At 38.7% G+C, this 27,599-nt stretch overlaps 2 protein-coding genes across 3 annotated transcripts in view; one reads left to right on the forward strand and one right to left on the reverse strand.

Annotated features, from left to right (window-relative positions):
- The window catches only part of LOC126412508 (vascular endothelial growth factor A-like), a 108,056-nt gene extending 84,595 nt beyond the window's left edge, over positions 1-23,461 (forward strand). The window contains exons 2-7 of the mRNA XM_050082135.1: positions 9,283-9,388; positions 18,571-18,597; positions 18,799-18,983; positions 19,827-19,937; positions 22,000-22,184; positions 23,003-23,461. Of these exons, the coding sequence (XP_049938092.1) occupies positions 9,283-9,388; positions 18,571-18,597; positions 18,799-18,983; positions 19,827-19,937; positions 22,000-22,184; positions 23,003-23,069 (681 nt within the window). The 3' untranslated portion in view covers positions 23,070-23,461. The remainder of the gene's footprint in view (positions 1-9,282; positions 9,389-18,570; positions 18,598-18,798; positions 18,984-19,826; positions 19,938-21,999; positions 22,185-23,002) is intronic.
- Positions 16,791-27,599, reverse strand: part of LOC126412510 (uncharacterized) — a 39,062-nt gene continuing 28,253 nt past the window's right edge. For both annotated transcript variants that reach the window (XM_050082136.1, XM_050082137.1), the window contains one exon: positions 16,791-18,525. In XM_050082136.1, the coding sequence (XP_049938093.1) occupies positions 17,780-18,505 (726 nt within the window). In that variant the 5' untranslated portion in view covers positions 18,506-18,525 and the 3' untranslated portion in view covers positions 16,791-17,779. The remainder of the gene's footprint in view (positions 18,526-27,599) is intronic.

Below are 27,599 nucleotides of genomic sequence, written 5' to 3' on the forward strand. Positions count from 1 at the left end.
ACTACAAAACAATGCTGTACTCCAGACATACATTCTCAGAAATTTCTTCCTCAAATTAGGGCCTATGTTTGATACTAGTAGACTTCTCTTAGCCACGAATACCCTTTTTGCCAGTGCTAGTCTGCTTTTATGTCCTGTGATAAAACCTACAACGAATCAATGTTTTAAAAAATACTGTTCTGAAATTTATATTTTTTACAACATAATTTCTTATACTCAACACAATAAAAAGGAAATAAGATTTCGCGAAATCACATTACACAGATGCTTATGTTAAAACACTCCTCGCCTTATTTATTTCTCATTGACACACACAACACGATACGTCGTCATAAACAAGAGTCGACACGGAGGTCATCGATATGTACAGATTCACAAGAAATTTCCGGTGCCGACTTTTTCCAGTGAGTTCAAACAAAAAATTCCTAGGGGGTACAGGAACGCCGATCCAGCCTAAATTAAGCCTTGGTGCAGCTTGTAGTGCGTGGCGGAGTGTACAGTACTTCACAGTAATTTCAAAGGCTAGCCCTTCTATTCATTGCACGCGTAGAATGAAGACAGGAGGAAAAAAAAAATAACCGTCCGGGGCGCGTACTGGGGCATATAATCTTTGTCTTCCTGACCTTTCACATGACACAATGGAGGTGACGAAATTGTTGCAATCTTTCTTTAATACTAGTTCTCTAAAATTTACTTGATGAGGTTATTGACGTCGTATTTAGTACTTCCCTTTGCTCTTTGGAGACAGATGAACATTTAAATGATTCCAAACTTCCGATCAATCATGAAATGCTGTTCATCAGCTCTGCTGTTTATTTCATTTAAAAAATAAATTTCAATCATGTGTACAAATGGTAACATACACTAAGCTACTTAAGAGGTGTGTGTGTGTGTGTGTGTGTGTGTGTGATATGCCAAGACAGGTCGTGACACAAAGGAAGAACCCACATTGGCTGCGTGTGTGCACTAATTGAAGTAAATGGTGAAAGATGAGAATTTGTGCCACACCGGGATTCGAACCCGGTTCTCCTGCTTACTAGACAGTGGTGCTGACTACTAAGCCATCAGGACAAAGTGGTCATTGCACCTGTATGGACTACCCTTGCATGCCTCTCATCAGACCCAAATTCTCAATTAATCCACACACTACTAATGTAGTGCCTCTGCCCATTATTCTCATTACTCGCAACACTTTTGCCGATTCCCGTAATAGTTCGATCATGGTGTGCATCTGCACTGAAAAGATTATTGGCAAACTTTGCCTTAATAGTGTGTGTGACTGAGAAATGCTACACATCTCTTAACATAATTCATTTAAAAAAATTGGTCACATGCATTATTCCTATCCTTGATAAGAACGTCCATACAAAAAAAAAAAACCCCTAAGGATACAGAACATATCAGTACATTCTTCTTTGGCAGTTTTAAGATTTCCAAGGTAAAATGTCAGTTTCTTTCTCGAAGTAGTTTTTATCTGCCTTGCATTACACTGACCATCCTAAAACTGAACCCATCACTTTGCCAAATTTATAGAACTCGACTTTTCTTGTAGCCTACTGCTAACTCTGCTGCACCACAAGTAAATTATTTTCAATAGTACCTGCACTAAATAATTTTCTGAGAGTTACCAACCATTAGTTGTGCAGCACTGTCAGCCCAGCTCTTGGCACCTACTTATATCCTTGTTGGGTCTTTGATGTAAAATATTCACAACTCTTTTACGAGTACATCTGTGACCCCAACCCACTGCAGTTATTCCTTCCCTGTCTAGCATGCTTGTAGGATGTAGATTCTGGTGTGTCCCACCTTTGTTTCCTAAATTTCCACCACATATTTCTATTAATTTATGTTCAGTCCTCACAATTGAGTTTGACCCTCGCATCTTTTCAAAATTTTTAAAGGACTGAGTAGGCCATGTGGAAATGTCATCCATTACCAAATACAGTAACAAGCCCATGTGGGGGGAGGGGAGGGGATATCACCAGTACAAATTTGGTGGTAGCCATGTTGGCTATGAGGAGATCACACTGTTGCTGCCCAAGTTTTCACTTTCACTTGCACATGCATGTCAAGGAGTAGATACCTGTCCATTTTGGGACTGACCTTGAAAATAGGCCATAACAGCAGCTGGTATTCGTTTTGGCTGGGTGGCGCCCAAGGAGAAAGCCCTTATTCAGAGTAGTCAGCATCATGGAAGATCTCTGATGCTATGAAACTACCACAGTTATCAGCTGGTGGACACAAGGCCCTGGCAGTCAACTTATGTCATGGATGGAAAACAAAACCAAGTGACTTGTGGACAGATACTCCCCTCAGCTCTGGGATCCTTTCTGTACTGAACAAATGGTCTCTGTGGAGTATATTGAAAACATATTTAGTGAACACTCTTCCCCCATAAAATCGTAAAGTGGCTCCATCTTAATGAAGATGGCAAGCTCAGTCCTGGACGTTATTTGTTTGTAAATAGCTTGATGTTCCTATTGCCATCACACCCCATTGTTAATAACCTCAACATGAATTAATTTTGCACCAGGGCTTAATGCTGCATGCAGATGAACTATGCAAACCCTTAGAGGGGCGAGAAATCACTTTGTATATCGTATTTAAGTCGTGTACGTAGAGGCCAGTCAGACAACAGTATAGACACCAACACCTTCATATTCCATTCTGAAGGGGATTCGGTTCCAGAAAAAGGCACAATCTTGTGTTACCACCGTGATGTTAAGCCGCATTTCCCCACCCTCCTACACAGTATTTTAAATGCCAGCATTTAGGGCATATGGTGTACATATGACCACATTTGTGGAGACTGTGGCTGGCCATTTCATGAAAATTCAGGATATGTTTTACAACCTGTGGGTCTCGAGCATGGAAATGACTGTCCTCTCCAATACCCAAGCTGAAGTATAGTACCCTAATAGAGGAATGCAAAATCGAGAAATGAAGGTTACATGTCCTCATATTTTCAATCTCGGAAAAAAATACAAACGCTTGTATCCGGTCTAGGTGGTATCGACCTTTGCGATTACTGCAGCCAGGTCATTGGCAGTACCCGGCCTATTTACTCCCTCAAGGTAGTTGTGCAAATAAACTTTAACATGGAGGTGAAATGCTCTACCTCTCAGAAGTGTGTTGGCCCCAAGAGAGATCTTGGAGGGATCTATACATAGATTAGCTGTGAGTGTGATCAGCGAGTGGATTCCCCTTCATATCACACTGGAAGCAAATAGCCGAGAGAATGCAAATGACCCCAGCAATCACTGTTGATAATATTACTTTCAGGCTGGGCACACTCTTACTTTCAGATGGCTACAGGAGCCTTCTGAGTGACCAGCTTACCTCTCTCTCATCAATGACTGTACTCCTTCCTACATCAGTGCTGCCCATGGCACTTTTTCAGCTATCAACCATCTCTTCCCCTAATGTAATGGCTTAATTACAACAATCTCTACACAGTGATCTTCAAGATGATCACTTTCTAGTGATCCCGTTACTTCCTTGTCAGTCTAAAACTAATGGGTATGTTGGGCTCTCTGAAGAACCAATTGGCAGTTGTATGCTCTGCTGTCACCTTCACCCCTTATCTGTCAGATTGCATTATCGAGATTGTGATAGATGTTTCCGATGAGATCACCCACGCAAGCTACTGCCGTTTCTAGACATCATCCACTACAGGCCGGTATCATTATGGACCAAAGACACTGACAATCTAACACTGTTCAAGAGCATGCTCTTATTTCTTAAATGGTTTTGTGCTAAGGCTCACTATCACATACATTAATAACAAATGCTAGGCGCATTGTCTTCTTCTTGGGAACATTTGTGTCCTCATTCCAGGTGTGAGCCAAGTTCTGCAGTCTTCTGGGCAACCAAAGGCAACTGTGTCAGTTCTCTTCCTTGAAGGTGGTATTTACATAGATTCCTATGACCCAATTTGTGACTGTCTACATCCCCTCCTTACCTGACAACCTTTAAAATCACCCTTTTTCAATTCATAATCAAATTATCCAACATCAGAATGTTAAGCAAGGAATGACTCTACTAAGGGGCTTCAACTGTATTTGGCTAGAATGTGTTTTTCCTTCACAATGGCTAGACAGTACTAGCATCCCCATCCTTGTGCCAGGCAAAAACCCTATATCTATCGACTACTACCAACGAAACTGCCTCATCAACTTGATCTGCAAATTGCTTGAAAGGAAGACAGCCAATGATAGTGCTGGATTTTCAAATCATGGGGCCTTTTGTCCCGTTACAGGTCTGCGTAAGGGAAGGATTCACAGGCCACCTGATTACATTGGAAACAGCGATCCAACAGGATTTTTCTGAATGTCAACACCTCACTGCAATTTTTTTTTTTTTATCTTTATGAGGAATACCACACAGCTTGATGCCATTACATTTTACTTACTGTCCATTAGGGGCTTTCATGGCTCCATAGTCAGATTAGTTGGTGCATCACTCTGATCCCAGAGCTCTGTGCTGAGTGTTACACTCTCTTCCTCATTGCCATCAGTGAGACCATTGGTCAACTCCGCACTGTCGGCGATATTTGCATTTGCTATAGCTCCCAGTCTATAGCTGCAGTTGAATGCTATCTGAAAGGTCTCCACTTGTACCAATTTCCATGGGTTTCAGCCAAGAGACAGGAATTTCTGATCACTTCCTTGGGTGTAAGTCCTACTTTCCTCCACACCCTATCCCAAATAGACTATGGTAGCAAAGTGTACAGCTTACTCGCACTTCCACCTTCAAAGTTGTTGCACCCAGTTCATTTTGGAGTCGGATTAGCCACTCGTGTCTTCTGGACTAGATCATAGACAGTTTCATTGTCAAAGTGAGGATCTTACACCTCAAGTTCCGATAGTAGCAACTCATGCCCTGAGAACGTCATAATCATCCAACCTATCAAATTTACTTTGCATACATGGAGGAGTGAACCCCTGACACTTGCCCTTGGGTGGGATTAACATTTGGAATGGGCCCCGGGGTATTCTGCTGGGACCACTGCCTAATCTCTTATAATGTGCCCCTCATGTTTACCTCCCAATCCTCTGTCAGTACCAAGACCACACATAACGACCTATCGTTTGAAGGATCTACTTTCAGTGGCCCTAAGTGTGTATTCCTCTCAGTTCTTCAGAGGTGTTAGCCATTTACACTAACAGCTCCAAAACAAAGGGTCAGGCAGTATATGCATCTCCAGCCATTTAGAAACATTCAGTGTTTTTTAATGTGTGAGGTGTATTATTTTGAACATGTCTGAAAGAACAGACACCATTCATGATGCTGCAGCCCTATAAACATCATGAAAGAGAAATTCTGACACTAGCTGCAACTGGGATTAATATAAATCCAATGGCAAGTCAAATTTGAGCTGGAGGAGGACTCTAATTCAGAGTATTGCAAGTGTTCATCACCTTACCCTCTTTGGCTATGCAAGCACACTACCCATCCAGATTAACCCATTTTATTTTCTGGAATGAGCCACTGCCATATTGCGGATGCAAAGACTTAGACAGCAGGTTGTCCTCCTGGCTCTTCATGCTAAACATGGGCTTCCGGAGTCACTGTCTCTAATATTAGTTGATGACTCAGGCAGTTGAACAAGCTGTTTCTCTCAAACGTGGTTGCTATTCTCAGATACAAACTTCTTTCATGGCAGGATGGGTAGGTTGGGATGTTCCCAATAGTATGTTAGGTCTCTGGGACCTCAATCCTATCTCATTTGCCAGCTGCCTCAATGATCCTTCTTTTCCTATTGTAATTGCTTTTACATGTGGTTATTCCCTTCTCCTGCAACATCCTATTTTCCATGTCATGGGTAGCACTTCAGTGAATAGTGGCTGTTGTTCCTCTCTTCAATGCTTAGACTGTGTGGCATACCACCTGCTTGCTAGGAGTGTCAAATGATTTGCGGTGCTGCAGTCGCCTAGAGTATGCAGAAGGTGTTGTTGCGGCTCGTACCTAGCACCACTGCAGGTCGAGCTAAGGCAGCCTGGGCTGGTGGGAGTTGACCAGCACATAATCTGGATGAATCTTGGATTGACCAGCAGATGAGCCAGACAGAGCAGCTGGGTCTTGGGCAGTTAGCATCAGCACATTGTGCACATCTTTCACGATACCACATCACATGGCAGCATGGAGTTCTCTTGCAAACAGCAGGGGCTGTCCATGAAGTCTGGTGTTTGCCTGTAGAGCAGCTGGAGGAAGGCAGTCAAGTTGTGGAGAGTGAGGAAGGAAGCAGGTAGGGTGGTTGGACAGCACAGATGGAGCTGCAAGCTGAGTGTCTGGCATTGGGACAACGAGGTGCAGTGGCCAGGCCTGAGCTAGTGGCAACGTCTTATCAACATGCCGAGACTGGTTTATGCCCTGAATAGGCAGACCGTGTCCAGCGTCATGGTTCCTTCGAAGGCTGGACTGGTTATGCACACACGAAATCAACCCATGGTGTGGATCCCTGCATGGTAGCACACTGAGGTATCCCAGTGGTGTCTGACAGGAACATCAATTGTGCACATGGACTGTGATGTTGCTTCAGGAAGTGTGTCATCCAGTGCTGTTATGTGTATGATTGGCTTAAGGGCAGAGCTGCTGCAAGTTCAAGTTTGGCTGTCTTAAAATACACTTCTGTCATAGTGTGTTCGATGTTAAACAACCCCAGGTGGTTCCATTCCTTACATTTAGTCTGTGGTCTAGTATTACACCCTTTTTGTTGCCCCCATATCCCAGCAAGTAAAGGTCTCCTCTGCACTACTTGAAATTTACTGCCACTACATTTACTTTGGACCACAAAATTAAGCTTTTGGGGATATCAGTGTTCACACTGCTTTAGTTTGGAAATAGTATTCCAAAGCTTTATTTTTTTGTATCACTGTTCTTCACAATTGTATAGTTGTTATTACAGTTACAGGTCTGTTGACTGATTCTGTTTGATCACTTTAATGTGAGGCAACATTTACAGTGTGCAGAAAGTTCTTACCAAGAACGCATTTGCTACAAAATATCCTGTGTCTTCTCATAAAGCAATACTATGTTTATAATTTTGTCAAGTAATCTTTACGATTTTGAGTGCAACACGTTTTCTGTGTTACTGGTAAGGTGCCTTATCAATGGTTGTATCATTGATAGATTATTACAAGGCCCAGAATTATTTAGACACCCCCCCCCCCCAAACCACTTACTACTCCCAACATTCCCTGTGCCACTAACAGAGCGGGGCTAAGACAGTTCAGAGGGACAGTCCCATCACTTGCAGAAGCTCAATTGTCACTCCCTGGCTTCTGCTAAACATTATCTCTCACCTTGTGTTTTATTGTTGAGAGAACACAACGTGTCCATTAAGTTTTCAGCTTTCTCACTTGTACTATTATGTCTCTCCTAGTTAGAAAGCTTTCTTCATTCTGTCACTGTCTACACACTTAATCCGGTTGGCATGAGGCCATATATGGGTGGCGTTTTTCTTGTCACAGAGGAGCCTGACACCCCTTGTGTATTGTGACTTTTATTTAAATTACTTCTCAGCTGTGTCATCAATATTGAATTTAATGCAATTTTAACTCTTAAATGCTTTCATAATCTGATCAGATTTGCGGCGGACGTCACTCACTGACTACATATGAACCCCTCTGACAAAGGGACTCATGAATTCTGTGATTAATCTCTTAACCACCGGAACCCATTTTAAATACCAGTTACAACTATTATGACAGGAACATTCAAAAATATTTTACACTATATGCAATTATTCCCAAGAATTGATTAAAGAATCAACTTTCCACAAGTGCACTGTCTCACAGACTTCTAAACATGCATTCCTAAAACCTGAGAACAGTGAGGTGAAGACAGCTATTGCCAGAATTAAACTTTGTGTATTAGGGTACACCGAAATCCTTAGGCACTTAATTTCTAAACAGTTACATTGCTTCTCAAAAACCCTATCGGTTTCAAGATAATACACAAATGTTAAATTACAAACTTCGTGAGGACAAGCTATGCCTTAATGCACCAGCTTTACAAAGACCAAGCTTCAATATTTCTGCACATCTCAGCCTTAAAACTAGTGCTAAAATCAAATTAATCCTCATCTCCAGAAGGCAGCTCACTCTGTATAATATGATTAATATGGTCTTTGTGAAAGAGCAAGTGTGCATCACACTAAAGTTACTGAACCGTTAAACACTGATGTCCAATAAAACAATACAATGGGTGCCCTGCTGAAATTAGTAATGTAACATTTCTGTAGTGTCTTGAAACTTGAGTTGTTTACGATGCATCGTACCTGTTTTGAAATTTTACTGTCAATAGCTCTTCAGCAGTGCATGTTTAGAATCTATGCAGCAGGGTACATGTGTGGAAAGCTGATGCTTCAATCAGCTCTTTCAAAAAAGTATATATTCTTAAAGATACTCAAATAATCTTGTCATAATTTAGATGCATAGATTGGTTTTGGCCTGAAGATCAGTGACAGAAAAAGGAAATGCTGGGACTCCAGGTAGAAAAACCTCACATCCAACCTGTAGTGGCTTGGCAAGACAGCCAAGCCACTCGGAGGTAGCCGAAAGGCACACGTTTAAGCTCACGCAGACTGGCGTGAGGTCTAATGGACCGCGGCCGATTTAAAGGCTACCACCTAGCAAGTGTGGTGTCTGGCAGTGACACCACACAACCCATGCAATCATTTGTAGCAGAGATAAAATATTATAGTGGTCACTTTCAGACACATAAGTGATATCTAACGTAACATCAGTAACTCCAACTCTGAGCATTGTTTTACCGATAAAATCTTGTATAAATCTTGCATGTGTCCAACCGCAGAAAACACAGGTCATAAAACAGGTGGCAACTAATGGAGGAGGTTGTAGGTAGGTATGAATCTTGGACTAGAGAAAAGAATCCTTAAGCATTTTTGCACCTGTAGGCTATGGCATCTTGAGAGACTGCATTAAAGTGGAGAATTTACACTTCCTGCATGTGCTCTTGAAACAGCATTGCTTAAGAAGGCTAAATAAAAAATGATTGAATCAAGACGTGTTACACCAAGCTTATAGGGTCTTCATCAGACTTAGTTTACCACTTCATCCCATTGTTTGACACAGAAATCTGCTCCTGCATGACTGATATAAGTAAACATGATGAACTTGCTACTTTACTGTAATAGAAGGCTACCTGTTTATAGCATCATTTCTCTGCGCCCCCCCCCCCCCCCCCCCCCCAGGTCCTCCTTCATACTGTCTGAAATTAAAAGGATATCACACCAATTTTGGGCTTCTTTTATTACAGATACCATTAGACATCATCATGAGACTGAGCGAAATTGAAAACATCACAGACTTCCTCGAGAATTTCGTCGACAGGAACTCTGTTTCACAAGATGACTTTCTTGCAAGTGAGTAAAATGCAAAATATTTAAAGTGATTAACGCTTTTCAGTGGCAGACAAATTTTACATGATTTTTTTTTTTTTTTAATTTTACTACAGCTGAACACTGCTATTTTATATAAAACATTGCTTCCTCTTCTGTACTGAAGTTCTTCTAACTTCTGTTGTCCTTATTTCGCATCTATTGCCTTGTTGGTGTGCATTTAACAGGCTCACATACTTGGTCCAATCGTATATTAACTTACCCACCTGCATTTACAGCCAATATCAGGCCCTAGTAGGCAGTCTTCCTGGACATTCGCATCTAAATGTCTTTAGAATCAATAGTCTAAACAATAATTAGAATCGGGTAGTAACATTTCCCTCCATTCAAAGCTGTTCCACAGTGTTGCATAAATATGTAGACAAGAGAACTTACTTGATACTGCCCTCGACAAAAAAAAAATCCAGACCACCAAAATGAAAATGTTTAACATTCATTTCAGTTACCGAAATTATATTATCATTACACTGACAGTATGTACACAATTCCAGCAGATTATATTGACGGTAAACGTTATAAACTATATTTCCTTTCAAATTTTTGCATCAGTTTGTATAGGAACTACTGTATGCTTCAAGTTTTATTTCAATCACAATGTTTAAAACATTTGTACGTAACACTTTCAATGCATATTTTTTCTAGATACTAACATTAACTGAAGCTTGTTTACTGCCAGCACTATTTCCTATGACTGAAAAAGCAAAAGACGATTGTATACATACTAAAAGGGCAATTTCTGAACAGATACATGTATTTAGGTCACATGTTACTTAACTGACGAGGTGTCTGAAAGTCTCTTCCTCCAATATGTCCTCTTACTGTTCCACTTTTCAACTTTGAGTGACTAAAATCGGTCACTCCTCCTCATTTACTACTTTATAATCTCATTCCGCAATTTCGAGATGAATGTATGGACCATAAGGAGAAGTATTAATGTCACTTTGACATAAAATTTAAAGTCGCATTCAAAATTTATGACTTTCTCTTTCCCTCTTGATTGTTCCAACTCTTAATTAGACCAATCTTGCTGGGGGCGGTGACAGAGCGGTTCTAGGTGCTTCAGTTCGGAACCGCGCGACAGCTGCGGTTACAGGTTCAAACCCTGCCTCAGACATGGATGTGTGTGGTGTACTTAGGTTAGTTAGGTTTAAGTAGTTCTAAGTGCTAGGGGACTGATGACCTCAGATGGTAAGTACCATAGTGCTTAAGAGCCATTTGAAGCAATTTTTTAGACTAATCTTGTCTTTGTGTGTCATTCCCCCAACATTGTTAAATGGGAGGTGGTAGCATATTCCTAGACTCCTCCCATGCACTGGTTCTTGAAATTTTATAGGTAATCTGTTATGGGATAGTTGGCATCTTCAACAATTTGCCGTTTGAGGTTAATCAGCATCCACCCACAGCTCAAACAAGTGTATGACCACTTGTACTGCTCTTCTTTGTTTACACTGAGAATCTCCTGTTCCTCTCAGTTGATATGGGTCCCACACACTTGAGCAATATTCTAGGAATGGTCAGAAGTGTATTCAAAACGGCCTCCTTTGTAGAGTGCCTGCATGTTTGTAGTAGTCTACCAATGAACGGAAGTCTGCTACCTGCTTTACTTGTCATGAGCCTAAATCATTACTCAAGTTTATATACTTTCAGATTGTCATAGCTAGGTACTTGTATTAGTTGAGGGTCCTACTGCTGATTCCATGAGCTACGACTTGCAGGTCAATGTCGGTGCAATGCAACTGGTAGTGACAATGAACTACCCAACCTAAAACCACAAAACCAGCAACAGGTAAATAATGTTTGTGATGTGTGGACAGTAGCTATGTAACAATCAGGAATCCACACCACCACTACTGATGTACATTTCCAGTGACAAACTATTTCCTGAACACAAAGCTTCTGGCATAAAACTATTCTTAGAGCAATGCTGCCTTTATCTTTATCTTTCCAAAGACTGGTTGGCGCAGCTCTCCGTATGTGTCTATTCTGTTTAAGTGTCTTCATACCACTGAGCAACAATGATTTTTGTTTGACTAGACATCTCCCCAAAAGGGAAACACAGAGATGGAAAACTGTACAAATGCTTGAATAAATTATTAAAAAATAGTGAAGTAGCTGAAACTCAGCAAAAGAATAATGACTCTCACGCAATAAGAGATAATGTATATTACTGTTACAACTATGGAGGCAGAAGCAGCTGATATGGAAGATACAGATAGCAGGGAAACATTCTGAACACATCAGTGAGTTTACAAAACTGTACTTTTGACATAATTTTTAAGAAAAACCAAGCATGTATAGTTAAAATAAAAATTCTGTGCTCACTGTGAAACTTGCCACAACCTAGTAAGCAATAAGAATGGCGTGAGAGTGCCTAAGTGAAAGGAGAAAAAAAATCTAAGATTACAGACTTAATATCTTTTTGACTTTGACGTCAGGGACAGAGCATTTAGTTAACTCAGCCAAAGCCTTATCTAAGGAACTACCCAGCATTCTAGTAAAACGATTTAATGAACCCATTACTTGTTCCAGGGATCATATTTGTGATGCATATTATGCTGGGGAGAGGCATTCCACTCAAGTGGCCAAGATATAAGGGTGAGAAAATAATGAACAGTATGTGCAGTGGCTTGCTTATTTATGTTTTCAATTTGTTTTAGGAAATGGTAAAGTTGTGGGGTGAAGAATGAGACAAAGGAGTTATGTGCTTACAATCATAAAATCAGAAGTCCCAGCCTGTGGAAGGAAGTCAATTAAGATTATTTTACTTGCACACTCCACAACTTTTAGGTAATTGCAGCTGTAAGAAAGCAAAAACAATAAATTTTAGGCACATGCCTGTACAGACAAGAAATTCAGCAGTGGCTGTATAAGTAGTCTGAGTAACTTCTGTAATCAGACTGAGCAACAGAACAGAAAATAACAATCTCTGTAGACTGTCCAACTTCCTCTGTTGGTACCAGACTCCAATGTGAGCGATACATGTGAATAATGATCGAAGTTCATCCCGATCAAATTTTACCTTTCACTGCCATCTTGTAGTAGAAATGAACTACTTCCAGACGACAGAATTTTAACTTGAGAGAAATGACTGATGTCCACGTATTTCAGTCTCAAAGTTGTTGTGTACTTAGCTCATTCTTCCAATGTCACATTACTTCTTTGGAAGGGTGATAGTCCACAAATTCAGCTGCTAATTATTGTTTGTGCTGTAGGTGCATGTTAAGATAGTTGGATAATGTCAAGCAGCAGTCATGATGAAAGTTCTACTGCACAACTTGGAACAATTCACAAAACCAGAAAGTTTCACTGACGACTTTCAGATGTATCAAAATGCATTTGAGCTGTGAGTCATAATACTGCTTACGGCTGTAAGTGTTCATGCTTGAAATGTTTTGCAAATAGCACTAGCACAGAAAGAAATGCACTGATTAAAGAATTTAATGAAATAAGATGTTGTGACAAAATACAAATCTGGTCTAACCACTTATATCCAGCATGTACATCCGAGGTGTACATGTGGACAAAAGGAGGAAAAAATCCTGATTAAAAATACTGTTTCTTGGGTGTAAATACATTGTTTCCCAGATAAAAGTACTCTATACCCCAGTGGAAGAGCATTTCTTTTTTTTTTTCTCCTTCGTGTTAAATGACAATGCACTTCCCTTGGAACTGTAAAACTCAACAGAAAATATTCAGGACATAGGATGCATAATGTAGTCAGTCAGTAGCAATACATTGTTAAATAGCACAAACATAAAAATGGAAAAATTTAATGGTTTAAATTAACATACATACAGTATAGCTACAAGAAAATCTAATCTTTCACATCTACTATTGTTTGCCAAATTTATTAATTTATTTTGCTGTTTTTTTTCTGAGGATGTGATAATAAGTGCACAGCATGAATTGTAGCAACAGATTTTTTTTCTGAGAAGCACAGGTTTATAATTTCACTGTTGTGCAATGAACATCTCGTGAGTTACCTGGCTGAATACATATTCTGTGGAGCACTTCGACTTTTACACAGAAAAGCCAATTACATGTGAAATTGCATGATTTGTAGTCTATGAAAGAATAAAATAAATTTGAAAAACTGTCTCTCTAGTGAGTGTTATCCTTTCAGGTATATCAAATACACATGTACCTGTAAAATTTTAAAGAATGGCATAAATGGCTGGTCTTCGGGGCCCCAAATTTTTCACGTGCCCGGTCCTCGGCATTAAGTTTTTAATGCGCTGTGATTTAAGGAATTCATCACACATGATATAATTCATCAAAAGGAAATATACTTTTCAAAGTAACCCTTCTCAAATTACCATTCGCAATAGTTTTTCTGCAACCTGTTAGGAATGTAAACAGTTGTAACGCCACACTCATAGAAATGACTCACAAGAAAGATGCATTGTGCGCAGTTTATTGTTACAAAGTATTGCATAGTCTTTGATATATTTTGCTGTCAGCACACAGTTGTGTGTGCACTGTGTTTTTTTTATTATAAACGGCACATTTTCTTGGCAACTGAAGTTTTATTTTGGTGTTACTAACTTTTTGCTGCAGAATTATTCTGCAACAGTGGGCTCTAGTAAAACTCTAATAGAGTATCAGTTCTTACCAGTAAGAATTACAAAAATTTAACTGAAAACTAAAACCATAAAAGCTTCTCAGAATTCTGAAAAATTCTTGGGTTTTTACCAGTTGTCCCAGGGCATATACACACTGATATTGCACAGGAGATGAAGAAAGAACTCTGATGAAACACAAAATTGGGACTTCTCCTACAATTATAAAGTTTGGTTAATAACAGATGGAAAGACAATTCAAATACCAGTTTGTCATGCACCACTTCTGTCCATCCATAGCATTACGAATCAACCCCTCATCACTTTGAAACATTACCCAAACCACTACAGGCAAAGCACACGTTTGAGACCCGGGGTAAACACGGTAACAGACCACACAAACCTTTAGATGAAAAAACAGCCAAAGCTCAGAAGCATGTAAAATCACTCAAAGGCCAACTCTCTTTATCTGAAGACCTTAATGCCAATAAGTTACAGCAGATGTACTTAAATTCCTGGACAATCCAAACCCTGTGAACATAGTATTTAATTTCTATGACAAAATGCAACATAGCTTTCACCTACTAAAGAACTGACACCTGCAGCATTTGCAATAAAATCTAAGCCACTGTTGCTGAAGTTGATTCACAGATAGCTAGCAGTCGCGTTGAGATTTCTCTGAAGGATCTGATTAGGAGGAGGAAATGCCAATCTGTTTAAAATGAACAGTGCAAGAGAGAGGCTAACAAATTTTGTAGGGTGTTTACAAGGGGCAGGGAAAAATTCTCAGATTTTTCCCATTTAAAATACACTTTATCCTGGGTGACAGCACATTCTTACCATGTTAAGTGACAATATACTTTCCCTCAAAACAGGAAAGCTTCCTGCCACTTTAGGAAACAATACCCAGCAAAAGTCTTTTTTTTTTAGTGGTAACATGTACAGTGCATATTTTCATATTACAAAGGTATAGATAAGAATTCTACCACATACAGCACAGTAGCTTCCGAAGCACTGAAATAAAGATTGCAATGCACTTTAGTCAGTCAGTCATAGCTCACGTTACGTGATATCACCACACAGCATGGGACACATGAAGAAGTCAGCCAGTAGCAGCATGAAGTGTGAACACACAAATAAGGAATGTTCATGGTTTAAAGCAATATACACACAGTATTGCTACAAAAGAAGGCAAGCTTTCATGTAAAACATTGGAATATCTTTTAGTCTGTGCTACCCTTTAAGATATATCTAACACAAATGTGCCAGAAATATTTCACATGCAAAAGACCACCAATGCCTTATTTAAAATTTTACTAAGCGGAGTGATCCTGAAAGTGTCATCTTGCTGTTGGCAGACACTTGCGTGCGCACTGTTGTTGTAAATTGCACATTTTCTTTGCAACTTAAGTTTTATTTTGGTGTTATTTTACTCATTTGATATACATTGCCTTGTTACAGAGGATACCTTTAATCAAACCGTTTCAAAGAAAGGTCCAGATGAAGTTTATTCTATGCTGTGGCATTAACCTACTAAAGTCATATCCAGCAATGTATGAGATATCAGTGTATTCTGCAATTCTTGCTAAAGACAGAACAAGAACTTCAGTGTGTTTCATGTCTTGTTGAAGGCTAAAGAAAGATTTGACCATATTCTTGTAAACTTTTTCCAGTGAAGAGTCATTCTTATCTTGAATGTGTCGAAAGGATGAGCCTAGTAAATACAAATACAATATGTGAAATGCAAGGAGACTTCCAGAACCATGCAAGAAAGACTTTTTCTGCAATGGGGACAGTTTGAGTGAAAATTAAAAATAGAAATGTCCTGTTGGTGAGAGAACTACCCCAAAGTTTCTCGTAATGGAGAGTCATACTTTGGTCCACGTGAAACCTACAAGAATCAAAGTACGTTCCTAGCTGCAAAATATCACCTACAGCTTCTTGGGCATTCCTAAAGCAAATACGATGACTTGCAAATTTTGAAGCATTTTATGTCTGAGAAGCTTAACAATATCGTTTTCTGTCAGTGAAACCACAATGAAGATGACAGGATGTTTCATTAAGTTTACAGGCACTGTAACTATGAACTAGACTTTTTTTGGCCTATTTACAGTATTAATTAATACTACTGTTCTACACCATTAAACAGCAACTTACGTGTCCTACAAAATTGGGTAATTCAGAAAAAAACTGGCTCATTATAACAAAACCCTAACAATGGTTTCTAGGCCTTCAAATTAATTTCAGAGATTTAAGGACTTTACAATGCAAAATTAAATCTGTGTATTGCATTATTGTTCTAATTTTTTTTCACTGTCGTACAGTATTATTGGAAGTAGGCCTACCATCATGTCGAGATAAGATTGTTTAACTGAATATATCCTGCGTGTCCAGTATAAAAGTGATACAGTGGTGGTAATGTTCAGAAAAGTGATTTCTAGGCTTTTAAATTTGTTTATGAATGGAGCTAGCTCATTTTTTATCTCACAAATTCTATGTATTATTGTGTACTGTTTATTGTAAGTGGCTATTACACCATGACAACACACAAAGTAAACAACTTTTGGGATTATAAATTTCTTATCATAAATAAAGTTTAAATTTCCTCAGAATCTTGTAAACTGGACTTGAATAGTTACTCCTGTGTAACCTTCAAGTAGGTTTTTCTTATTATCAGTGATATCACATTTAATTAGTTGTCCTTGCCTTATACCCATCTCAATTACTTGAGAATATTAAAGAGACAGTCAGGTGTTATATCTCAAGCATTGGGTGAAGAACCTTCTTTTCTCCCCCCCCCCCCCCCCCTGAGCATCCAGTTACACAATACAGGCACTGGGTGGATTGAACTTCTTGTTTCGTAAATATTGCTTTTAATTAACATGAGATTCCATTTGCATAAAATTTTTAAATGGCTTACATATAAAAGAACAGAAAGTAACCTGGCTTAAATTTACAGGAACAGAAATTAACTTATAAGTACTCATACTGCCGTTATGTCAAAAAATAAGACATGTGATTTCATAAGCCAAACTACAATGCTTCTGTCACTTAAAAAGAAATAATACATATATGTATACATTATCTAAAAATTATTTGTACTTTAAACCTTCAGTACTTACACATCTGACAACTACTAATGCAATACCACTGCTCACATAAAAAAGAATATATATTCTGCTAACAGAGTAAAAAATATATATATATAATACATAATCACAGAAGTAATGTCAAATGTCTATCATGTGATCATGGAAAACAGAAGTGACACATGATTGCAAGAGATGAACTGACAAAACACTAGTTCATTCCACCTTTTGAATTAATACTTGCTTTTCCACTGAACAAACTGTCAAAAGTCCATTATGTGAATTAAAAACTGAAACATCTTCAATCTCTGGTGATCAGCAAAATTTTTTTCTTACAGTAGCACCACATTTTTTGAAGTTTCATTTACTACTACGTGTACTGTAGCAATTAAATTCTCATACCAAGTAAATGGTAACCACACATATGAAAGAGCCATTAAACTGCACCTATGAAATGAGCTAATTCCTTCAACTGTACATAAATACAAAAGGATGTGAAATTAGTCTAGAACATATCAGTACCAATACGGAGTATCTTTCTTTCTCCAATAACTAAAAACGATTCTCTCAGTATCTCCCACATTGAAAACAGAACAAGCAATACACAGCATCATGGTTCAAACAGTTACATAATGGACAACCAGCAAATTATGGAGTCTATTTTACAAAGTTATCACAGTACTAAAATCTTTCTGTCCCATGCATTTTTATGCTTGGCTAAATGCCTGAAAGAGATTCTTCCTGCAACGGCTTGTGCTGCTATAAATTATTTGAAAAATTTCCAAGTTTCTGACAGGATCAAGACCTTCGTTTTTTGGGAGTATGCAAGAAAGATGCAATTTAAAGTTCCGCTCCCACTTGGACGAGTCAGCAATTAACTTAAGATTTTTTGGTGATGTAGGGGACTGTTTTGTAATAGCAAATTCTATTGTACCACTAGCTTCAAGAAAATAGTTCTCTTCATCTCCTTGTCCTCTTTCATACCTACTAAGAGGCAAAGCAGATCTGTATGTTTCTTTGCATACCTGTACAGGTATCCTGGGGAATTTCTTACCTGTATGGTAAAACGGAAGTTTAGGCTCACTTTCTGGAAGCTTATCTTCTACTTTAGAGCATTCATCTGTGAATATTGTTTCTTTAAGATCGGGTACACATTGTTTTCTCAGCTTTCGAATTGCTGGCCTTCTCTGAATTTTAACATAACCTGCTGGTTCAACTGATACCAGTTTGTGTTCCATATGAGTCTCTTGTTGAAAGAAATTCAGCAGCATTTCCTTTCCTGCAATGGTTCTTCCAAACCAGTCCAGTACCACATCATCTGATAGATGGCGCACCAGATGCTCACGGTGATGATCGACAAGATCACAATAAATATTTGCACACTGTTCTGCTGTCAACTTGTCTCGATCAGGAAACTGCTTAGTTAGTTCCATTTTATTTTTTTTGAAGAAATCTGTAACAAACAGTCATGTAAATAATTCTGTTTCTTTGGTTTCAGGTCGATTTGGTGAAACTGATGAACGAAGTAAGTTATTTTCATTTTTCAAATTTGACTAGAATTATGTATTAGTAATACACAGTGAAGCAACAGTTATCTATACAAGTATTAATACTGACTGCTTAACAAAAATCACACAAATGTGGGTAGTCAGAATATAGTATTAGAGATCATACAAGTCATGTTTTTCATTTAATTCAGGCTAAGAAACTGATTTTCCTTTTACAGAGGCAATCCAGCATGCTAAACTAGCAGTCTGCAAACCTGAGCTCCAGACAGTGCGACTATATCCGAATGACAATCCACTTGAGGTGGCTTACCCATCATGCACACGGATCGAAAGATGTGGAGGGTGTTGTGGACACAGCTTACTCAGCTGTCAACCAACGGACAGCGAAATAGTAAATTTTCAGGTAAAAAAAAGTTACTTCTGGTTATGGTAACTGAATGATTTCCGTAGTGAGATAATGGTGAATAAATAAGACCAAAAATTTCTAATAAAGGTGTTAGATATTACATACACAACAAGTAAAATCTATACACTTCCATTAAATGTTGCCGAAGTGCAGAAAAGGAAAATACATAGCCCAGGCCGTAAAATTTTGTACATTTAGTTGTCCAGTGAAATGACCTGCCTTTTTAACAGATAAAATTAGTGAAAAAAGAACTTTTAATGAAAACTTCAAAAATAACTATAGGCTGCCGGAGGGCAATGAAATGGAACTTGCTTAATATACCACCTACCTAGAGTATTTGTTGATGATCATAGGTCTGTAATGCCCACCCACCTTATTTTGAATAATACCAAAAGAAATTGACATGGGTCAAACTTCCCCAAAGAGTAAAAAAAAAAAAAAAAAAGAGAAAGTCAAGGCTTCTTCAGATTCTAACTTATCTGTACACAACAACAGTAGTAGTAGTAGTACACATGTGGAATAAATACATTTATAAAAATAGATGGGATGCAATCTACAGCAAATGGTCACTTGGACTGTGCCTTACTTGCTGCCTAGCTTATGCAAAACAAGAAAGGTCATACCTGAAGTCAGCAAGTAAGTAAACACCAATCCTGAAAGACAGTATCATTTGAACTCCACTGCAGCAGACAGAATACCGTAATTTTTAGATGTTTTCTGAAATAAACTGTTATACGCTGATTCTGATGCACAGCTGTTGCCCCCACAAAGTGTGTATTTTTACAGCAAACATGTAATTAGTGACAAACAAAAATCTATACAAATATCCTATCATTGCAGGTCTACATTACAGAATACAGAGGTGGAGACCTGCTACAGCAGCAACGTAAAGAAGTTGTTTCTGTGGAACGGCACCTTAAATGCAAGTGCAGCTGTATAATTAAAGAGGAGGTATGAATAAAATAAAATCCAGTTCATTCTGTTGTTTAAAATCTGTAAAATAAGTGACTTCAAAGGATTCTAATCTGTCTTGGTATAAATAGAGCTCCAGCATGAGATAAAAAGAAATGATGGTAGACAATTATGGAGAGGGAGGGCTGTAGTGATGGGAAGTATTATCCATCTACTGGTAGGACAACTAAGATCTGCTCGAGTTATGCTTAAAATTACATACCTAGAAACAAAAGTATTTAAAGCTACTCTCCCACTTCTATCATAATCTTTTTACTGTCACAGAAGGAAAATGGCTGGAAACAATTTCCTCCACTTCCTCTCTCCCATTAATGATCACCGCTTCTATTCAGTGACAGAATTCTTAAACCATGTGAAATACCAACAGACATGTTTGAATCAAGAATATGTAAAAACTACTACAGCTGCTGAAGCAAGATCAGATATGTACTATGTACTGTGTGTGTGTGTGTGTGTGTGTGTGTGTGTGTGTGTCTGGGGGGGGGGGGGGAGGCAGCAGCATCATGCACGCACGCACAAGTTTTTACAAACGACATCCGACAATGCGTTGAGATTTACTGACTGAATGAATGAATGAATGTGGTTACTTCAACCGTAGGGTTAGGTATGAACAATTTTATATAAATTAAGTTCCACATTCAACCTTCATTATATATTGTGAACTGATGAGCAGGTGCTGGTGGATGTCACTATCTTTCCTGGCAAATAAAACTAATGCCATACAGGATGCCTAAGCATAAGTTTCGGCAGGACAGCACAGCAATGTGTGGTAATTTAAGTAAATTCTGTTCCGTCTTATGTAATTAACAATGTTGTATAGTGTTAATGCATTTAGTAGAAAATAATCATTACCTAAGCATGTTTGCATGTGCATCATACTAAAACTTTTGTGACACTGCCTGTTCCTTCTGATATACACTGAGGGGACAAAAGTCTGGGATACCTCCTAATATGTCACACCTCTTTTTGCTAGGCAACACACAGCAATTCCATGTGGCATGGACTGAACAAGTCTCCTGCAGAAATATTTAGCCATGCTGCCTCTATAACTGTGAAAGTATTGCTGGTGCAGAATTTTGTGCACAAACTGGCCTCTAGATTATGTACCATAAATCTTCAACGAGATTCATTCACGCAAACTGTCCAGAATTTTCTTCAATTGACATCTGGTGACATAGCGCACTGTCAACCACAAAAATTCCATTGAATGGCTGCAAATGGTCTCCAAGTAGCCGAAAATAACCATTTCCAGTCAATGATTAGGTCAGTTGGAGCAGTCCATTTCATGTAAGCACAGCTAGCTTGCACATTGCCTTGTTAACAAGCTTGGTCCATGGCTTTTTGAGTCTGTGCCAGACTAACTGTGCCACCAGCTCTTATTAACTGAAATTGGGACTTATCCAACTAGGTGACTGTTTTCCAGCCTCCAATTGATACGGTCATAAGCTATGTCGTGCTGTCAGCAAAGGCACTCGCATTGGTCATCTGCTGCCATAGCCCGTTAACACTGTGTTGCTTGTCTTTTAGCACTGACAACTCTACGCAAACGCTGTTCTCTGTTGCTAAGTGAAGGCCATGGTGAGAGGTAATGCCTGAGATTTGGTGTTCTCAGCACACTCTAGACAATGTAGCTCTCAGAACACTGAATTCTCTAACGATTTCCAAAATAAAATGTCCCATGTGTCTGGTTCCAATTACTACTCCACATTCTGGTAATTCCCCTAATGCACCCAGAATCACGTCTGAACATCTTTTCACATGAATCACCTACATACAAATGATAGCTCAACCAATGCACTGCCCTTTTCGACCTTATGTATGTGATACTACTGCCATCTGTAAATGTGTGTACTGCTATCCCTCGACTTCCATCACCTCAGTGCAATAAGGTAGAGAGACACAGAAACAACTGCTGGCTCTTTAGTTTACAGACAGACTATATTACATCCACTTACATTTCTTGCATGTTTGTAATGACCTGCCTGTTATTAACTAAAGTTGATGTGGAAAAACTATTTACTGTATCTTCCTGTATTTCTAGGACTGCAACAAATTACAGAAATATGTACCCAATGAATGTGCCTGTACATGCCAAAATACAGATGAGGAAGAAAAATGTACAAATCAGCAGAATATCAAACTGTGGGATCCGCATGAATGCTCGTGCAAATGTAGAAATACTAGGGAATGTACCACAGGATTCTTTTTTGATCCTGACTCCTGCAGGTAAAGCACCACTTCTTTATAAAAATGATTACACCTAGATCAGTTTTCACAGGAACTGTGATAAGCGTGGGAAAAGAAACTTGAATCTTGGTAGGTTTGTTTCATAATCCCTCATTCCTCTTCAGAAAATTTAATATGTCCTTCATTTCATCTCTGGAGTAAGATTAACTGGTATAAAATGTTCTTTTATATTCTGATTGTCTATGACCATATGTTCTACAAAGGCAATAATTAATCAATACACAATTCCAGAGAAGGGAAGGGAAGGGAAATGAAATGATATGATATGTACACGATACAAAAGGGAAGCTCAATGTGTTCTGTCAAGTATTTACTCTGCCGTCCCAAAGCTTTTTACAAAAATTCCTCAGCATCATGTAGAATTGTTAATTACCACAAAGGTAGTGTGTGGCAGACAAGTGAATTTAAAGTATTTAAAAGTAGACCAAGCTCTTGGATAGAGTACTTCCTCATAAACTGTCATCTCTTGGCTCAATTGAGTTGGGCCCTAGAACTGAACTGCTTAATCTACTTTGAAATGTCCTTTAAATGTGTGGGCTGTTCAATGCTTCTTCTACGGTAACAATCTACTGTATTTTGTAAAATTACCTTAGCTGTCAGAGCACAAAACAGTGAAAACTGGTTAACAGCATTCTCTAAACAAAACAACAATTCCAGCAATCTCAAGATAAGCCAGCTAATAAAAAAACACACTTGTCAGAAATATCAGTGTTCCAGACAAACTGACAGTTAATCCTGTATCAATGTACTGCAGCAACTATTCTGAATTTTCAATCCAATTTTATTAATTTTTGCAGCTGCCAACCAACAAACCGATGGCGAACACCTGGAGTTGAGTTCCCTGGTTCAAGTATCATTTGGTGATAATCAACAGGAAAACATTCCAGTGTAATTAAAAGACCAAGGGAAACTGTTGCAGTAAGCATGAATTAACAATATCATAAAAGACCAAAGAGACAAATCCTCATTTGCAGCTTAGACTGACTGTATAAATTATTCCTTCTTGTTCTAATGAATAAGAACTGTGAGAAACATAGAATACAGTTACAGAGGAGAGAAATGTTGAACTGTGACATTAGCAAATGCTACTCTATACACTGCAAGGTTAAATTTCAGCTGTACATAACTTGAGTGCGTGTAATGTGAGTTAACTCACAAAAATATGTAATGCAATTTCATATGTATTTATTTTGTAAATACTTGTTAATGTATTAAACTAGAGGTTATAATAATGTTGAAATAAAACATTGTAGGTGATCACTGTAGAATAAAGTTCTAATACACCTTAATCCTATACAGAACTACTAAACATAACATTCATTCCACTGTAACTTTGCATGTTCTCCCTAGAACCTGCAGTGACAAATCAAAACTTATTTGTTGATAATTGCATTTCTGCAAGCACGTTAGCTTCTTGTCAATGCAGAAGAACTCCAAATTACTGGGATTGAATGGGGAAAAACAACGGAAACCTGGGCAAGCTGTTACAAGCAAAGTTTGAGTTAACAGCGTGTAGCAACTTTTTTTTTTTTTTCCACCAAATGGTAGCCATACTCAAAGCAGTTCTCCTGCCTAACGCTAGAGGAAACTTTACTAGTGTTCTTAATCTTTTTCCTTGTGCAAATATTTTTTAATAGCAATGTTCCTTTTTGCATATCACTGCATTTAGTAAAGATGAAGAGGTAAGTTTCTCCGAAAGTGGAGACTGATGCTTATCTGTAACTGAATATGAATTGGCAAAGTATATGGCAAGTTTGTGTAGTGTAAGCAAATGCCCTGTGACATGTTCGGTTTCTTGCGTATGCAGCGACGTAAATTGTGAACAGAAGTCAATGGCCCAATGCCAAAGAAGCATATACTGAAGGAGAAAAGAAATAATTGCTGGGTCTCAACTGAGGAGGGTGTCAACATAAATTTCTGGGTGCTACTGCTACTGCTACAGTGAAAGGACAGTTCTCTCTCAATGCAAGGAGTGAGAGGGAGGGCATAAGAAAAATGCATTTGTCGCCAGAGAAGTATTCTTCCCTGTTGTACAAAGGTTGCTCCTTTAGTATACACAAAATTTTGGTCCTAAATTGTTTGACTGGTAGTGACTGTATCCTTAGGAGTGCACTAAATAATTTTAGGGCGACCATTGGGAAGCTGTTGTGTGTCAGTTAATTGACATCTTGGTCTGTCTATACCATCTTTATAGCAATTGCTGTACTAATGAATTGCACTTCTTTCTGTATGTCTCATTTGTCTCTGTGTGTAACAATGCAGTTGAAAATATATTGGCTGAAAAAGTTACAACTCCACACCTGGCAAAAAATTGGTTTGTAATGGTAATTATATTTGCTTGAGTTAATGATCTGCATGGCCTTTTTTTGTAATAAAAAAAACACATTCTTGCAGCCTGCAGAATAGCCCCACATAACAGCCCATAGCTGATTCAACTGTGGAATATTGCATAGTCGACTGTTGCTAGGTACTGGTGTGGAACAGCATTTCTTTAAGTTTCCTCAAACGGTCTATGACCTGTTGGTTTGGAACATACAAGTTTGGTGTGCTGCTGCCAAGTTAACATTGTATCAATGAAAAAGCCCAGAATCTGCTGTCACACCCAATGCATATCATCCTGTTTTATCCTCATTAATTTTCATATTGTTCATGATGGACTGGGCCTTGGCCTCACTGAATAAGACTTCTGCTTGTTGTCATTCTCCCCTTTGGAAACCAAAGTTGTCATATGTAAACTGCCTATGCCATTAATGAAAATTAACACGGGTCCTATTACAGATCACTGTTGCACACCATGTCATCTGATTCTGCTCCTTGCACTGATAAGTCATCTGTTGTTTACGTAGGATTAGAGAGTTTGTAGAACAGCTCCCTCAATACCATATCAGGGTGTATACGTGGACAAGGAAAAAAAAAATTCCGGATTTCCCGGTTAAAAAATACTTTCTCCCGGGTGACAGTATATTTTCCCTTATCAAACCTTTGAATGGCTATGGTTTCATACACAGGCGTACAATTTCCCGGCACTTCAGAAATCTAAACACAGGGAGAAAGACACGTTTTGGAAACATCTTTGATGTTCAGCAACATGTACCCTGGAATTTCACCAAACACCGCATGTTACTATCCGAATCACTGAAATAGAGATTTCGCTGCGCTTTTGTAGGCCGTTTGTAGCTCATGTCACGTGGTCTCGCCAGCCGATGACAGTGGATATTCAGAGCATAGGACATGTGATGTAGTCAGCCAACAGAAACATCACTGTTGCACGAACACACAAAGTTAAGTTTAAATTAATACACATAGTGTTGCTATAAGGAAAAAGTTTTCACACATAATATTGTTCTCAAGCTGCAAGAGAAGCTAAGATTTCACATATACTGTTGATCTTTTTTATGCGTGTTACAATTTAAGATATATCGCACACATATGCCAGTAAAATTTTTAATAATGACATAATGTCTGATCTTCAGGGTTCGAAATTCTTCAAAATGGTGCCTCATCAAAGAGTTGATTTTTAAATGAGAGTCAAACGCTCTGTGATTTAATAAATTCATGGTACATTCTTGCACATAGTTAAACTTACGTAAAAGGATATTTACTTTGAAAGTGAAGCTTTTCAAACCACTATTCACAATATTTTCCCACGACCTGCTACAAATAGGTTCATTTCAGCAGTTGCCACAAAGCGCAGATAACAGGCAACATTGCACTTGGGGTAGCTATCATGACGTAGGAAGCCAGTATGTAAGTATGTGTAAAACATCAAAAGATCATACATCAGAGGATACTACAAGAGCATTTTATGAACAATATTAAAATGTGCACAATAAAAGTGCACATTTGTATGTCCGGATCCCCAAGGAAGCAGACCTCGACCTGATATTAAGCTTATCAGTGTGGTTTTCAGGATGTAAATTTTCTTGGAACACCACTACTGTATTATATCATGTTTGGTTCTTTATTATGACATAATGCCATACGTGCTAGAAAATGAAAACGTGCATTTGAAAGGCAGTGAACAGTTGACACAAGCCAGTACTGTGGGATTAAACATTTCGTTTCAAATACATTGACTGCCTCTGCGGAAAAGATTAACAAATCAAATTTCTTTAGCAAACAGACAAAAATAACTTCATTGTTCCGCAAGGCAATTAACGCTTGACTGTCAGAAAGGTGGAAATAAAATAAAATCTGAAACTGATGACATTTTAGCCTTCCGTAATTATGTGAACATGTTTTAATTCACTTGATAGCTCCCGGCCACAGATATCCGTTTTGTTTTCATTTGACGTGACAGTAAACGAAGGGGAAACAGCAGAATCACTAAATGTGAACACGGGTCATGTGGAGACTACCCACTACAACTCAGACTGCTCTGCACATCAGCCGCAGATCTACAACATTTGTGAACAGTCAATACTAAAAAAAAAACGAATTTTCAAAGTATGTTCATCTTTCTGAAAAGCAAGACATATTATTTGGTCTTAAGTATGCCAAAGTGCAGTGCCACGCCTCTTCATAACCACACGTCCAAACTATATTCACGTGAGTGGAAAATGAAATGTCCTGTGGTGCCTCTCCTGCTTTAAGTCGGCCGGTTTGACAGCCTGCCCCTCTTAAAAAAAAAAATCTCGCAATTAATAGCAGATGGGATTATTTGTAATCAAGAGAACAAGAACTCTTCAAAAAATCTGAACTCCTTATTGCCTATTAGTTACTAACTTGCTGTTTTGTGTGACATAAAATTAAATATAGGATATAGAAAACCAATACTGGCAAGAGATAAGCAAGACATTACACATTCCTTGAAACTAACAAAGAGATAGAGGGGCTGGCCGGTACTTACCTCAGCTCAGTACAGCCGATAGATAAACATAAAACAGACCCGAAAATTTACGTTCCTAGCTTTCGGAAGAAATGGTCCTTCATCGGGGAGGAGAGAGGGGAAAGAAAGGGAAGGAGATTCAGTTACTCACAACCCAGGTTATGAAGCAACAGGGAAAGGAAAATAGGGAGGGTAGCAAGGATGGAGGCATGGTTGTCAGAGGGAAGCCAAAGACATTCTACTGTAAGTACTGTGCCAGCTTCAAACCAAAGAGGATGCATACAGAAGTAAAGAGGTATATAGTATAAAGATAAACACAACTATCTAGGATGAAAAGATGCGTGAATGGCTAAAGGGAAAGAGTAGAAGACTGAAGAGTAAATGGGAGTGAGGTTGTTTAACGTAGGTTCAGTCCAGGGGGATGGCGGGATGAAAGGATGTGTTGGAGTGCAAGTTCCCATCTCCGCAGTTCAGAGGGACTGGTGATGGGTGGGAGAAGCCAAATGGCACATACGGTGTAGCAGGCTCCTAGGTCCCTAGAATTATGCTGGAGGGCATGCTCCACT

The sequence above is a fragment of the Schistocerca serialis genome, chromosome 7 (assembly GCF_023864345.2).
Source record: "Schistocerca serialis cubense isolate TAMUIC-IGC-003099 chromosome 7, iqSchSeri2.2, whole genome shotgun sequence".
In the NCBI taxonomy this organism is placed as follows: Eukaryota; Metazoa; Arthropoda; class Insecta; order Orthoptera; family Acrididae; genus Schistocerca; species Schistocerca serialis.